At 41.9% G+C, this 17,725-nt stretch overlaps 1 protein-coding gene across 2 annotated transcripts in view; it reads left to right on the plus strand.

Annotated features, from left to right (window-relative positions):
- Window positions 1-17,725, plus strand: part of LOC136439058 (cubilin-like) — a 51,344-nt gene that overhangs the window by 5,121 nt on the left and 28,498 nt on the right. For both annotated transcript variants that reach the window (XM_066434205.1, XM_066434204.1), the window contains exon 2: window positions 2,155-2,392. In XM_066434205.1, coding sequence (XP_066290302.1) covers window positions 2,155-2,392 — 238 coding nt within the window. The remainder of the gene's footprint in view (window positions 1-2,154; window positions 2,393-17,725) is intronic.

Below are 17,725 nucleotides of genomic sequence, written 5' to 3' on the forward strand. Positions count from 1 at the left end.
GATACTTAAAAGGCTTGCTTTCGCTCTGTGTGTGTGTTTGTCTTGGTGTCGCTGTGAGTCCGCAGTTATTACAATATTGTAATCAAAGTGATCACCTATATGAATGTGCAAATGACTCCTATGTCTTTGTGGAGTCATAATCTAAGACCAGCAAGTTTTAACAACAGCAGCAGCACCTTTTCGTGCATCGATAAAGTGGCCATGATCAAGCCTTCCAGGCCCAGCTTCCCCTGAGATTGCAACTGCAAAAGAAAATTGGTTCTGGGAATTCCTGTCTCCGGGAATGCCTCCCTCACCTCTGGCACAGGACTGAACCCACGGAGATATCGGCGTCCTTTCAACCTCCTGCAAATGTCAATACGTGGACCGACATCCGATGTATCTATTTAATTACCGTGTGACAGCCTGATCGCTGGGTATCTCTTATCACTGAGCGATCTATGCCCATCTTCAAAGTCGCTCTGAACTGTCTCATCCTTCTGGCGTGCATTGAATTGATACAAGATGGAAGGTTAACCCTCATCCGACCGACACATTTTTGCGACGAATCTGGCCGTATGGGGTCCAAACGGACCCCATTTTGCTTTGCCCCTTAAATATATTTCTGGTGGATCTTATTGTAGTTATTGTGCATATCCTGTTACAATAATCTATGGAGAATATTATGACAAGTTTTGGTGTTGATGATTAATGCTCATTATCATAATTTATGCAGAAAATGAGGAGAATCCGCATTTTCCTTTAACCCTATCTAGACTGGTGGGGCTAAAAGTGCCCGCGCCAACTTTGACATCGTATAACTGCCAAATGACGTATGCTAAGACTACCAAACTTGGTGACTTTTCCTAAAATTTAGTTGGCAACAATTCCATGATAATAGTTTAAGTTTATCATTTTTCCTGTTGCCATGGCAATGGGTTTCTGACGGGCATTTTATACAAAAAGTCACCAACCCGACAGAAAAAATTACCTTCTGCAAAGGTAATGATACATAAAAAACGGTTCTGAAAGCAGAAGTCGAACGAGGGGCTACACCCTACAGGTTTTGGAATCGTTGAAATTTCTTGGAAAAGTGACCATGTATGTATGTATTCCTCACAGCAGTACTTAAGTCGATGGTTGCGCGTCGTTAAGTATTCTTCTGGCTACTGAATTGACGTCATAGTCCTGCCAGCCCACACTGTGATTGGTCCTCGGGTTACGACCCAAAAGCTGAAATGCCGTGAGAAATGCAAAAGCTTATCTTAAAACTGACAGACGACAAATTTGGGGGTGTTGCATATTGGCAGCCTTTTACCGCTGGCCTGATGCCATTTCCAGACGGAACGGCAGTCTTCCGGATACCTTTGCAACTTTGCTATTCCATCACTAGTTTTGCCCATCCATTGGCTACAAAGGTTACCTTTCCACACCCCTCTCTCCTGTAACTCACGCCGAAAAGCACTTCTGTCCAATACAAAATTTAAAAGCCCGACTTAGACAACAATTACGGTTCAAATGGTCAATCTTTCACGATCAGAGCTGACATAAATGATACCCATCTTCTGACATGTACAGTTTTGAAGGCGCCATATGGCCCGTTTTACGGCGATTGCGCACGGCAGTTTCGGGAGTTTAAGCCATTCCCCATGGTCATCGTCGTTTCCCAATGCATAGAACTGTGCTGGAAGCCATCCGGTCCAATCGTTCTTCAGTAACCGTGCAAAGATACACCCCATATTCGAGAAAATGGTGATTCTCGTTTTGGCGTCTAGTAGAAGAGGGCGATAGAAATAAGATAAACATTGCCTCTGAATTGTTAAATTTCAATCTGTTCTTGGATAGAATAAAATAGCTACATTTCTGATGATTGTGTAAAATGCCAACTAATTTCAATGTCACTAATGACGTGGTCATTTTGTTGTTAAAGGACACATCGTTCGAAACGTCATATTAACATGCAACGTCCTGTTCACCATTGAACCTTTAGATCGTCGATGAGTTGCATTTGAACTGTCGTGAGAATTAAACACTACTAAATAGGTGTTTTCAAAAGTTTGTCTGGTAAATCTTTTTTAATGAGGACTTGAAACCACATGCATATGGTAAATTTCAAGTCACTAACCACACTTGCATCTGCACCTATTGCTCATGGTTAATGTTATCTTTGCCCAGTGTCCATCGTCACTCGAGAGAACTGGCCGCCGTTTCGAGGCTTCGCGCTGAAGGCCACGGATAAGGATGACCCCGGCATCTTCAGAGGGACCTTCCGGGGGCCTCTACCCGAGGGAACCCAGGAGATGTCGGGCTGTGGCGCCATGAACGCCGTCACACATACAGACCGGCAGGAGATGGTTCGGGTAGACTTCCGGTGGACGGCCAGAAAGAACGACACAAAGTGTATCAAGTTCTGGTGAGATTATCATTTATTTCTTAAAAGAAACTGCCAGGGATTGCTTAAGCTAAGAACCCGTTATCAATTCTACCCATAGACGTCATTCATAACTTTGCTTATGCTGTTAACAAAGTAACCTACGTAAAACATAACCTACTGAGAAAGATGAAAAGACACGATAAAATCCCGCACGCGCTTTCAAATGCGCACATAAAGACGGCGAACGACGTACTTCCGTTCCAACGTCGAACGAAAAGATGAAACACGACAACTTTGCGAAGCGAACTTTGTAAAGAAAAGTTCACTGTTGTCATCAACCCCGATAGAAGGCTGCCTACCAGAAAAGGCCTACAGGGTCTATCCAAAAGTTGAAACATTCGCTCACGTATCACGAGCACCTTTTAAATATTTAAACACTTCATTCCTACTGGTTATGATTTCTGTAGTTCTACAATCGATACCCTCAGCCGAACAGATGGGACTACACATGATACAGTAATGTATCAGTGACAGACAAGCCGGGAGGATAGCGACATTGGTGTGCGGGTGTTTTATAACGATATCAGGCGGAGGGGAGGGGCAATCTATACATGTACGTGATTCCAGCTACACATAAGAATGATTTACTGGACTTTGGCCGGTACATATGTATGAAATATTGCCACTTTTGGCTTGTCTATTTCCTCACAAAGGACGAACCCCTACACCATATTCGTTCTATGGCATATTCTCATTTTCGTTGCCGTGAGAGAAAAGAGAGCATGTGCATGAATAGCATATATATATTCAAGAAAGGCGTCTGTAGTGCGATGCGTTTATTGCATATTGGAATGATCAGTGCATATCGATGTCTTAAGGCCAACGCATCATTCTCTCTCATTGTTTTCCATCCATTACATGATTAAAATTTTGACACAGCCGTAAGTGGGTTCAATCAGGTCGTGTTGAGGACCTCCTCGCTCTTCACACCGCCCTCACCCCAGCTGTAACGTGCGCTGCAGCTGGGATGATGTGAACGTTTCACGGGTAGAGTCATTCCCTATGAAAGACAGATATCTAAGCCCTAGCTTACTGAATACCAAATGGGACATGACGACAAAATATGTTGCTAGGTTTGATAATGATATTGCAACACGTATCATATCAACCTGAAGTTTTTTTTAATAACTGTGGAAAATGTCTCATAACTCTTTTTCATGTTCTGATCTTATAGATTATTGCACCACTGTATCATCATTTTTCCTGTGCGTCGGTGTAATCCTCAGGAAAGATGCAGCAGTAATTGACTCATCCATACAGACACACGTATTCAAACGTTCGATTAATGTGTCTCCTGCATGTAAACACCATTCGGCAGCGTCGATTCTCCATAAAACGGCAGTCTGGAGATCACCATTACCCCTTTGCAGTTTCCATTCATGTGGCATCTCGCAATTTACTGTCCAATCTATCGGGCATTTATAGGAGCTTTAAGTTGAAAACTTGCCTGGGTGATGCGTGCTTTGTTCGTTATCTACATCGACAGGAGTCGAGGCACATTTGAACTGCAGTAAAGGAGTGTTTATGGTATATAATACTATATATGCTGTCTTACTTTACTTGGTGAACACGCATTTATGCCTTGTGATGTTTTATAACCTGGTGGCAAAATGAGTGTAACCCCACAGGATTCCAGCCCCCAGGATGTCTCGTTTTTTTACACCTTTTCAGTCAGCGCCAAATCGTCTAGGAGATGTGGCCACAGCTGTTATCTTTTGTTGCCTTTCTTTCAATTTAACTTCAGGTCTATGTAAAACATAAATCTCCCAAGTTGAATCTGCCATCACTATACCGGCAGAAAAAGAGACACCAGAATACGTTCGCATGAGTATTAGTACAGTAAAATATATCTTGTGACCTACTCGCCCTTTACTTTGCTTCGTTGTCTCTATAATCAGTCATTATCTGAAACTTTTTCTTCATTGTCAAGACGAGTTCATATCTAAACGTGAATTCCTCCAGGAAATGTATTGACAGCAGAATCAAGGAGTAGTTGATTGATCTAGGTCTTTATAATGGGGTGGGGACAATAAAACAGTTCTACGATTGGGCCACAGGCGTTGGCGGACGCCATTCCAAAGAAACGTTAAAGTATTTTAGATTGCATATTTAGGCTGAAAGGTTTTTACGACAAAGAAACTCGATAAACTTTCACTCCGGAAGAGAAGACTGTGGGTGGGCCATCATGACAAGGATCCTTCAATCGAATACTTGTCCCACCGGACGACAGGAAATGATATGGACGGTGTTTTACTGGGCTCCAGAAGGGTATTACGGGACTATTACCAGTCTTGATACGAGCTCACACCGTGAACACACATACTAAAGACTTTAATTTAGTTGTGATTCGCGACCTCCACTTGTAATATGGCTCCAGGCGTCTCATACAAAGAATAAATTCTAGTGCGCGTACAACTGACAATTCATACTAGTATTCTGTACATTGTTTAACTATTTGTATTACTTATTTGTTTGGCTTTTGAACATATACCAAATAAATCTAATATCGAGCCGGAATTACCAGTACTGATATATTTATGCATTCATGCTCGTATAATGGTGATCTGTTATTTCTAAGAGGGGATTGTCTCTTGTCTGTCCCACAAGAAATGTGTCCGTCATCGATCAATAGGTCAAGTTATGTGAGCTTCGGCTTCTGTTAGAAAGTTCTACTGCACACGAAAAGTCACCCCAAACATCAGCTTATCTCCCAAAATTGATTATAAGGACGGTTTTGTGGCAGTTAAGGTGCTTATATGGGCTCAAAGTCGTCCCGTCTCACTACTATGGGTAATCTCTACACCTTGGACTCCTTCCAACTTACATATGAGCAGCTCAAGTACTGCCAGGAAACACCATACATTTACCGCCAGATACACGAACTTTAGATTGATCTCTCGCAAAGTTGTAATTTTTTCTGCCTATTTGACTGGAAATGCGTCGGCAACTCCATAGTTATTCTGCCACAGGTGACTGCTTTACCATCAGTCTTAATTGTTACGCAGACGTTGCAGAACTGATCGCAGCGGGATCACCATTAGAAGCGCACCCCGCGATTATTCAGGAGCAGGGAATGTAGGAGACCTGAAAGATCTGGTACCACATACTCTTTGCTATAAATCCGACTACCTTAAGACTGTGGATGAATTAATAATGGCGGGGTCTAATGCAGGGTTTTTGAGATGGAGTTAACGGCTGCGTTTCAAAAGTCTGGGAAAATCTACAAAATTCGTAGCTGAATGATAAATGTATTATTTATTATGTATTTTTGCCAATGCAACTGAGCTACTGAGTACTAGTAAGACTAGTATCGTAGTCCAGCATTCAAGTTCAGTTTCCTCTCGCTTTTTTTTTGTAATTGTGAAAATGTAGGATTGTATGAGTTTAGCCATAGTCGGTATATAAAAACGCATGAGGATCATAAAGTTTTCAGTGCTACTCATATATCTTAAGTGAGGGAACTTACTTAATTTTCTTGTATATAACGAAATAGAATATTTCCATCATTTCAGAATTTCGATAGTACAATCTACGATGAAGTGCATTTCATCTTCTACCTTATTTGAGGTACAAAATTGACAGAATTCTTGATTATAGTTTGTCTAGAATACCTCGAACTTGCAGTATGATCTAAAAAAGGAAAGTCACCGCCCAACCTTTTGTCTCCCGAATTAGCACAAACTTGTACATTCTTACTGATAGTTCTGATAGCCAGTTAAGGTCCATTACTCAAACTTCCGCGAACCATGGGTGCCTTGCGACAAACGATGACAAATGTAGCGATTACTTTACTCTTCAGGGATGATAAAGGGCTGGCGGTATGAATTACCATGATCGATTGTTTGGTGCAGACAGAACTATGACGCTCAGCATGCCGTGTGTTTAACAGGTAAGGGTGTCTTCAACACATCATTTGTCATACCAAATACCATATTGGCAGCTAATTACCGGTACCTCTATTGTAAGAAACTTGAAAGCTTATGAGACAAAGAGAGGTCTTCTAGCTAATTGATGTATTGGTCTGGAATAGTAGACGACGAGTGTCTGGATGCGTAACCAGGGGATGAGTGACCTGTACTACCAGTCTTCAGAGCGCTAGAAAACCCGAACAAGATGAACTTGACACACCGTAACTTGAAAGCAACACAATTGAAGCGATGCAGTTCAAATGGAACATCCACTCGCATGCAGGGAATCTTATCGACGGATTTTACTGTAGAAAAATGGTAATGTCTCATGTACTTTTTGTGTTCTTTCTATTGATGTCTCTCCACCTTTAGTTTAATTGCATTTAGTTTTTGTGAGCATCTCTACAGTTACCAGTGTCATATTTTGTAACATGGTAAGACACCCAAAGCATACATTTAGGCGACATTGCTAAGTAGAAATTATAGGATCATTCCTTTCTTCGTTAAAGGAGAAATACTGATAAATAAACTCGATTTTTGACGACTTCATTTGATGTACTGCTCGGGCAAACTTTTATTTGCGTTGTAGCTTCAGCTAACATCTTATAAAAGTCTCGGTGCCTATAATATATAATTGGCCATCATTTTATTTTACAATTGCAGAATAATTGGTATTGCTGTAAGATTTGTGCGAATATTATGACAAAGATATTTAATCGCAGTTATACCAGGTAATAAAGACAGGGCATTGACATTTAGAAACTGTAGAATCTATCAAACTTTAATGTAAAGTTTAACATCTAGGCGCCTTCTTGTCATAAAGATATATTGATTGCTATAAAACATGTAGTGTATGTTGGCTTCTTTTCATTACTTGCTGAAAAGTGTATCACCTCTCATCTCTAGTTTGCTGTTTCGCAGCAATAAAATCAATAAGATGCAATCAGCTCAGAAATATTACCAATCTTTAATTCAATGTTTTATTTACCAAATGTCGGCATTGATATCGTCAATTGAATGGCAGCCCGCTTTCAAACCGTTGGAAGGTAATCCGGTGGACGATACCATTCACCCTGGAAACATATTACCACCAGAGGGACGTCGCTTGAATTTCCCAGTACAATGTTGTATTGTGCGACGTGTATTTACCGTCACCAAGAATGTTTTATGCGTTTGTATGTGTATGTCTGTGCGTGTGTGTTTCTCTGTGTGTGTGTGTGTGTGTGTCTGTGTTTGTCTCTCTCTCTCTCTTTCTGTGTGTGTGTGTGCGTGCGTGTTTGTGTGTGTCTCTCTCTCTTTCTGTGTATGTGTATTTGTGCGTGTGTGTGTGTGTGTGTTAGTGTGTGTGTGTGTGTGTGTGTGTGTGTATGTGTGTGTGTGTGTGTGTGTGTGTGTGTGTGTGTAACTAACAACATAACTGGATATCGATGTCGTGGATTGATCTTATAATGATGAAGAAATGATTGTATCAATTATGATCCCCAGGCGGCATTCCATGGTGCTGCAGCAGAACTTCCGGTTTTTATATCTCGTGTTTCTGGACAAGCCATGGTCGTGATTTTGGAGTAATAGATAGCCCTTGGGGCAGAGGGTAAGTGGTATAGGTCGGCGTCCCTGGCGGCTTTTTCGGAACTGCAGGGGCTTGAGTATTTCCTTTGTTGACATCTCTCAAGTGCCCAATGGTAAATATGCGAGGCTTGTAAGCAGTAGTCAGGGCAACCTGGAGAGTCATGACTACGTGGGTATGAATCATCGTGGTTACGGGAATATCATGGCATAGGCGGATATCTGGGGTGACCTTTCAGAGTGTATAGGTCCGACTGACGAATGTCGGACTTGAAGAAAACGACTAGAAAGTCCCCGAACATATTCATTATACTCGCAGTGTTAGTTCGCAATGCCGTTTTTCATGTCGAAATGATTAGTAGTTCCACGTAGGCCCAAAGTGTTAAGGACCCAAACGACCAATATCCGTCTCCACGCAAAGCCATGTTTCTGTCGAGACGTCTGCCTTTTCAAACGTTTTGCATCGGTATCGTAATCGGTATCATTGATGGACAAACAAAAATGTGATCCGCACTACTTTTCTTTGACCGATTTTCATTCACCTTGCCGCTTTATTTCGATGGGTTATACTATTAATAATAAACTTTTATACCCAAGAAAAACCCTTATTTCTCCTTGTCACTGATAGATGACTTCCAGTGCTGGAGTTCGCAATGCTTAATCCGATAATGGAAAAGTTTGTCAGAATGCGCTTGATTCCCGAGACGGCAATGACTGATCCAAAACTTTCCCGTCTCTGAATGCTTAATAACGGATGGAGTGCCTCAGTGCTTGCCACGGAAGATGCCACTTCCGATGACGTATGGCCAGGGCTATAGAACCGGACAGGTTGGCGAAGGAATAAAAGTATTCTATTGAGATAGGGTAGTAAAGTGAAAGCATACAATAAAAAGGGCCATGGCCGTTGGATGCCTGCTGCATAACATACTATGTCTTTTAGACATCCTTATCGATTTCCCTCGGGTGACATTTCTACACAGCGGTGCCCTGCAGCGTATCTTTCGGTAAAGAACATTATAGTTCTTGAATTCTTGAACATCTAGTTTACTGCGTATTCGAATAGAAAACGTTTTGTTTTTGTTAGTGATTATACAGTCTTCACAACTTAAATCATATTCTTTGTACTCATCGAGGTGATAATGTATAGTTGTCAGTCCGTGAAGCCTGGGTCGGGTGGCAGACACCGAACGACCGTAATAACGGTAGGATAACGCTGCTGATGTGGCGATTTAGACGTCTGAAGGATAGAGGCTGTGGCCGTTCTTATTATCTCCCCATCACTTCACGTCCTACGACCACCAGGCGCCTGCGGGTCCGATGGACACTCTCTAACGTCGTAAAGCCAATCAATGGGGAAATTAGTGGAAATAGAATCATCTAACCAAGGAGCAGAGCCGACAATCAACACTCGGCACGCCTCGCCACGTTTTCAAATTGAATTCAAATCTAGGAGTTAATGCAGTAGTCTTCCCCATCCTAATGACCACCTCAATAGAACATTTGGAGGTTAATCACAATTTAAGTATTTCTGCTTCGACCCCCAGGGAATGGGTTTTCTGAAATAGCCAGTTAGCGTTCCTTGATTTGTTCGCAAGACGCAACGGAGGGCGGGTGGAGAAAAACATTGGCAATTCAACAGGGTCATCGGTAAATTGAAGGGAGTGCTGAGGTTAGACCAGAGGGTAGGAAGGTGCAGCGCCTGGCTGTTTACAGATCACAGCTGTAGTGATGTAATTAACCTCAGACTTCTTGTAGCGTGATGATAATAGATCGCTTGGGATATGCTGTACTGAGATTTTATCATCAAGATGACTTACGTGACTGAATTATACTGAATTTCAAGTCTAAGTTAAGAGGCTGGTCCGCTGATCATATATTCGACAATGATCTTCATTGGTTTTTAAAATATGTACTTTTGCACAACTTACAGATTTCGTCTTTAGTTAATGGCTTATTCGAAAGATAGTGTCAAAATCATTAAGAACGACCTAAATTGAGTCAATATAATCAACTTTCCAGTCAAATAACTTTCGAGGCCGCCGTGCAGTTACACTAACAGCCCGATATAATACCCGAGGTCCTTTCAGGGATGTGGGTCACATTTCATTTTTTCATTCATTTCATTGTTCTATGGTTTTAACATTTGTTTGGGTCAGAATGGTGTAGTACATTCATAGTAATGGGTAGCTCTTCAGTTGGTCTGTTATTCGCAGTGGAGAATTTCAATGAGTAAGACTTGATGCGTGCGCCGGTCTGCAAAGGGTGATGTCCAGGTCAGCGCACATCTTGCACCTTCCCGCAGATAAAGTATTGAGCACGCCGCGAACACCACTTTCATCACACGCCCCCTTTCCACACTCAGACCCTCGGTACAACATGAAAGGCCTCGTAATTACGCTTTCTCTTCTGTCGGCGCAATATAGGTCCACTGTGAATTATAAGATCAGAAGATGTGCGCTCATGGAGGTGTCTTGGGCATAGCCTGATGCATTCTCATTCACGGATGGCACACACCCCTGAGGCCTGCATGCGGGAGAATAGTAGGTTATTGTAAGTGTGTTCCCTTTACGCGCAGCTGGTATTAATAAAGCACTAACATCTCACGTAAGTTTTGTCAAGCCCTGTAGTTATGCACATTGTACAGGTCGGAAATGTTTCATGATGCAACTCACAGGTCAATAAACCATACACCACATATTCCTCTCAGTTCTGCTTGCGTTATGTAATAAAAACAAAACTTTGACCAGAAAAAGTTGCAGTATCCAAAATAGGCACGAGACGGATGGGGTAACAGGACAGAGTTATCATTTATTCAAAATGCCGGTAGACACTAACTTACCCCTCCTATAGATTAGGGAATGTTACATAACTCTGCAGACGTTGGAATGGACCAATGCTAACCTATGACCTTGTTCTGGTGCCCAGACACAAACCTCTCCATGGTGCTGAATAGCAAGTTACTGTTACATACCGACTTAACGAGGGTCGCCGACAAAAAAAGTTGGTTTGATGCATGGCGTATGGGCGATGTAAAGTCAGCCTCACATCCAAACCTTATCACTAACTGTAAATGCCTTCCGGAAAGTTCGTGAGAAGATGACTAGACTTTGATTCTACAGGTCATAAAAAAAACGTAGTCGCCCCCTTGATGTGGAGACGATGATGGGAAGATTACCGAGGGCCACGCCATGGTAGGTGTTTTGTGGCCTTTTCATGCATGGACCATCGCCTCTAAATTATGTCTACTGTTTGAAAAATGTTTCGCTACCCCTGGTGCATTGCTATGTTTTTAACATTTGCGCCAGTGGCTATCTGATATAACTCCGAAAGTTGAACCAAACTTTCCAGCCAGCTGTTACAAAGATAGATATGTTCCTAACAACTCGTGTTATGAACATCAAGGTTCTACTCAGTGTCCTGACATGCTCAATGTGACAATTCTCCTACACAAAACCTCGCCCGTGGCCTATATAACATACATTGCTGGGGAGGCTTTGCTAAACTGGGCTGAGGTTTTCATTTTTGCGGGCGTGTCCCCTAAACAGCTGTCAGCCAATCAGAGAATCGCCTAGATGTTTTCTTTGAGTAAAGCCGATGCTCTCATTTGCTGACAGCTTGTTAGAGGCCACGCCTACAAAAGTGGAAACCTCAGACCGGTTTGATAGATCCTCTCCAAGGTAAAGTGTATATACCGCGGGCGAGGCTTTGTGTAGGAGAATGAATGAGACAAGAACTTTTTCTAGTCGCAGAAATCGATCACAGTTACAGCTCTCATATTGGTTGACCGCGACATGAATGGCTTTAACTTTACGTGGCTGATATAACATGCCGAACAATATTCACAGTGAACTGTCTTTTCGCCCTGCAACAACAAAACGACTTGTCAATGTCCAAATAAACAGTAACCATGGAACAAAAATTAACAATCTCCTATTACACAGTAACATTAAGAAGCACATTGATGTCATAATCAACCCTTTACATTCCCCCCATGCTGAAATACTCCCTGCTATTTGAAACGAGAGATGGCCATAATTTGCGGTTTCTATATGATGTCAAATTACATTTTGTAAGTAAAATGCGTACATTATTAATTCAAAATCGCATAAATGGGGCTCAGACCATATTGACTACCAGCACAGTGGTCACGGAATGGCGGTAATTGTGCTTGTTTGGCTTACCGAGGATTGGGTTTCCATTAACGGTTTCCTTTAGCGGCATTTAGAGAGCATCATTATAGAGGGTGCTGAAAAGGACAGGCTTAATGTCTGATGTCGTCTGAAACGCTGTTTTGTTTGAGGCGTTATTACAAGTCCTGACCCATGACCCCTGGGTCACGGCAGGAACCGCTAGGCACGTCAATCACAGGGACGGCGGCGTCGCACATAATCACACTTCACTCTGCTGGGGTGAGGAAGACAAGGTGTTTTAAGGACAGCGATGTAGAAAACCGTCCTTATCACGATGTACATGGGAACAATTTGATTATGAATTTTGGTTCAATATATGGTGACTTGTCAATATAGGTGTTGCAGCCTGTTGTGACAGTCATAAATGACAAGGAACATGGCATGAAATATGCATTTCATACACATGGATTCTTCGAATTTTGATACAGCATTTTGCTGATGTTGGTTTTGGTCTAAGATATAGCCAGCGATTCAGATGTTTTTATACATTTTAAAACAAACTTGGCCTTGAATAAGTAGCTTGTTAGCCATGTGCAAAGGTTTAAGATGCCCTCTATACCAGCCCATTTCCAATTTTTAACTCAGCGCTTTTCAAAGGCCCAAACCACCAGCCACTTACCTATCGTTTACGACCTCCTGATGGTTACTATCATCATGAAATCTTTATCTCCGAGGGGTTGCTTCGCACTGCAATACAGAAAATTTATGGGATAATTCTAAACCCATACCATTCTTCGCAAATGGGAAACAGTCAATGAACGACCTGTGCTCAAAATCACTTCGGGTCCCATTAGAAGGTAATGTTCCATACGGCCATGATAAGTCCATTTTTGGCACATGGCAATGCTGTGATCACCCCACTGTTACGAATGTAAAATGTACCAATCAATGATGTATACAGTGTTGGCAGGAAGTTTGCATTGGCTTCAGACGAAGACCATAGGGCAGCACTTAGATCATTTTTAATTGCCCTTACTATTAATGAGCCACACCCACAAGCGCCAGTTATCGAATGGCTAGCTCTTGCAAATCTAATCCACCCAATATGCAGCCATTTACCTCCGTTAAAACGAAGGTATTGTAGTCAGTTGGTGTGCTTGTATGTTTGCTTATATGTATGTATGTTTGTTTGTTTGTTTGTCTTCTTGTGCGTCCGCAGTCATGTGAATATTGCAGAGTGGCAAGATGTGAGGTGAATGTGGTGTAATAGTATGGTTTAGCTCGTGTCCTATGGAGCTTTTAGTTGAGAGCCAAAAAGTGCTTACGTGCAAGTAAAGACTGTTTTGGTGGAATGGATATAGTTGCATCATGTTGATGTAGTATAAGTATGTGAGTGCGTTTTACCAAGTGGAATTGGTAATCCATAAAACTTTTATAAGAATCTCCCATCAGTCCTTCCTTAATTAGATCAAGCCTTACTTGTTTTTGAAGATAATGATTTCGACATTGGCGTGATGCTATTCCCACAGAGCACTTATAAAATCATGCTGTGAAAGCTTACTGTCTACTTACGGAGTCTACGGCAATGTCGGCTGATGACGCTGATAGGTTTATCTGGCACTGAAGTCGTGATCCAACATCATCCATATAATACCAACATGACGCTCATAAATGAAGCTGGCGCCGCTTATATCACATACCCATCTCCTAGCGTACGTTATCTATCACCAATGCCATGTGTTAACGATCATACACGTCGTAGTACTGCACATACACAAAGGTGTTGGTATCATCTTTTTACACAATAAATATTTTCATGGCTACATTTTACGCTTCCACACTTTTGAATAGGTAAATGCAGTGTACAGAAGAGTAAGAATTAACAGAAATTACATCAACAATTTTGATAATAGCGAGACAAAGATAATTAGCATAGAAGCGATTATCGAGGAAATTATGCCAATCGAGGCAATCCCTTTAGATGGCACTAATGAGCATCAGATAGACAGAGTGGAATGAAATGAGAAAACGTCATATGAGAACTACTTAGTACAAGCAGCTGTTCCAGAACAGGACCTGTACCATTAGTGTATCGTACACGCGATATGACCAAGACAGCCCTATGACTAGAACTTATCCTGCACCCCGACAGCTGTGCTCATGTCGTACATGTCCATACGGTCAGAAGGTCAGTCCAATAACCTAAAAATATCACCATCTTAATGGCCACACAGCAAATCTTGTTGGACGCCGAGACTAAATCACATTGGATTAAGCTGATACGCAGCCATTATTCATTACATAACTCGGGCGCGCTGTGTAGAAACATATCCGTAGAAAACACGTATGTACCACACGTACTTGGGCATGATGGCGACCCAAAAGTTTGTATGAACTTGTCCCGACCCCTTTATGTCCGCACCACTCCATTGGTAGAATGTACCGTTAATGTGAGCCGTTGAAATGTAGGCATCATTCCCATACCGTTGCAGTAGCTAGCTGCCCTTTAGAATGCGCCCTTCCAACAGCTACAGTAAGGCTGACTCTAGTATTGCTGGTGCTATCAACATTATGGAAGATTAAGAGAACGGCGGGGAAGCCTGTGACATTTAGCGCGGTCAAAAGGCCGACCCTTCCCTGACAACCAGTAATTGAATCCCTGGTCACAGTAGTGAAAGGATGGCGCCTTGGCGACCGCGCTGACATTGTCAGGTACACATTATAGGTTAAGTAATGCAGGGCAGGGCTGTACGGGTGCCTGGAAATCCCTCAAACCGTGGGTGTGGAAGACGTCGACAGGATTCTATTAACGCTGACGAAGATTCCCTTCTAAGTCCCCATGAAGGAGCCACGGCAATCTGAATTCTTTGTGCATCTTCTTTTTACCGACATGGAAATGGATGTATTATGCTATAATTCATATAAGTGGTGAATATTAGTAATTTCATACTTGCGACATGTGTGAGCTAGTTAAAGGTGTACATGACCATGCATATATTATGTAAATGTTTAAAACATTTGCATAATTTGATTATTTAATTGTGGTATTAGGTCTCCGAACTCTTGCTATATTGTGATAATGTCGTACACTGCAGCTGAATGGCTGTTTTAGATACGTATGTTCAGCCTTTTAATGGTACATTGCTTTCCCCTCAGATCAATATAATCCGTTATAAGGAAAATATATTCAAATGTAAGCACTTAATGAATTGCTCTGGTTTTATCCAACGTCTTCAGCTATTGGAGGAGGAAACTATTATTGATTATGGTACAATATCAATCAGAATTATTAATTTTTGTCACTTCGATGTGTATGACGGAGTGTACAGCCGGAGGGAAAACTTGACTCTATTGATATCGTGATACAGACGACTTGTCACTACCGGATGGGCTCCTCAGGCTTATTCGTTATCACCAGCTTACAGTCATGTTCTTCACCAGGATCTTTTTGTTACCGGAAATAGGATACATAAATTTGTCATATATAAATGCCATTGATAACTTCATGATTTTAAAGTTGAAGAGATCGCACAGCAAGTTATAAAACTGTCTTCATACACCACATCATACTGCTATTGCAATAGACGATGCCATCAAATTGTAGCAAACGTGTATGGAAAGTATCATTCAAGGAGATTTGATGACGATAGCAATGTATTAAATTATATACTTACTCTATATGAGTAGCATCAACAATGGCGTCAAGACATAAGCTACTTTTTACACAGGATTTTGTCATATATCGCGTTTATGAAAATATGACATACTTTTAAAGTATACATGTATTCCATCCTAAATTGAATCCTATGTCAAATCGAAGGAAGGGACATCCTGACATCTCCCTGTTTGTTGACATTTAGAAACAAGGCAGCCAAGAATATGTCACAATCCCTTTTGCGTATATGCTACGAGACATTTGGTGAGCTTCTGTATAAGCATGGATGATGCAGAAAGTTTTACATTGTCCACGGCCCTGCACAGTTGTATTCATTCTGTAAGTCTAATAACAATGGAAATAGCTAAGACTCTGGGTAACCTTTTCAACTTCTTTTTTATGGGCACCTGGTATTATCGTGTACGACACAAACTTAAGCCTTCATGCGACTGTGTAAATGTCATGATGTGAGCAAGTCTTCGTAACACCGGAAAAATCAATTCTAATATTTCAGAGGTCGTTTGTACGAGTCCCTTGGGGTAGAATTTTGACGCTTTTGACGTGTGCGGACAGAAATTGATTAAACGCATCTTACGGGAACGCCGCAGATTGGATGTGTGTTGAAAACCTGACGTCCCTGTCGTTTAGACAGACGCTTTCTGGAATATCTGGAGAAGGATTGATTGTGATTGTGTGTCCCCCAGGACGTGAGGAGGTTTAGTATGGGCATTCTATAAGCAAGAATTACATTTACAGTTCGCTGTAGCGCCATTCCGCGGCAACACATATCGACAGGCACAATTAATACTAATGTGAACCAAGTTCCAAGGGGAAACGCATAATCGTAAAAGAAGAAGAAATGTGTAAGAGTGAGGTAGAAAACTTTGACAACAGTCAACTTTTGGCGCCAGTTTTGATAGAAAATTACGTTTGAAATTTAGAATGGATATACTCCTCACATAAGGTGGGTGGGCTGACTATCTCGTAGACACAATCACGGTGGTATCCAGGCATTATTAGATGGCATTATTCTTTGTCATAAAGTATAAGATGTTTTATCTGCTTTTATCGCTACACTAAGCGTTTGCTGATATGATTTCTGAGAATTACTGTCATAAATACATGTGCACGCGTGATGTGATTTACAGGTAGTTTGCTACAGATTGCAATAAAAAGTGATAAAAGTGTAGTATAACTTGTGATGAAGTACCTCCTTGCTGTTGCTGATCTAAGAAGAAGTCTCATTTGGATGTAACACACAAACATATATCATAACTGACGGGTGCACCAGCTCTAGTTATGAACATTTCAACTACAGCGGGGAAACATAATATAAACATTATTCAATATTTCAATAGTATATGGTTCAACCAGTGTGTAAAACCGCATGCATTCGGCTTAAGTTAAAATGTCAGCGCCTTACACCATGACTCAAATCAAATGGCTTAAACTAACGCTTACAATGTAAATGTGGGCATACATGTAACGTTAAGCTCTGGTCCCATCCGGAGGATTTGGCTTGTGAAGTGTTCATCCCAAGCGACCACCCAGCAATCTGTTCTCCAAACTTAGTTACCACCTTTGGGCACTTACATAAGCCTCTTAACATATCGGTGGACTGAAAATCGTTTCAGCCGTGCCACAGCCCTTCCCCATATCCCCACCACTCTGCCGCTCCAGTAGCCCCGGTCTCATCGATATTCGTTTGTCACGTCCACGGGCGTGAGGAATCGCGAGGATCCCGAGATAAGCACGCCCCGTGCCTCGTTTGTTGGCAGCGGGGTTTGCCTAATCGCCGTCAACACAATTTGTGGGGCGTCAAAACGGAGAGTAATCCAGACGACTGACCCTCGGATCACACTGTCCTGTGGCCTGAATCTCAATACAACATCGCAGCTTGTAATATTACCCCCGACTCGACTGACTGCCGTTTTGAAGCGATCTATCGGAGATATGAGCCTCCGCTGACGAGTACTTTGAGGTGTAAAGAGAGCATCTGGCACGTGAAGAGATATTGTAAAAGGGGAAATGTTCGTGGCGGTAGGAGTGTTCG

The sequence above is a fragment of the Branchiostoma lanceolatum genome, chromosome 7 (genome assembly GCF_035083965.1).
Source record: "Branchiostoma lanceolatum isolate klBraLanc5 chromosome 7, klBraLanc5.hap2, whole genome shotgun sequence".
NCBI lineage: Eukaryota > Metazoa > Chordata > Leptocardii > Amphioxiformes > Branchiostomatidae > Branchiostoma > Branchiostoma lanceolatum.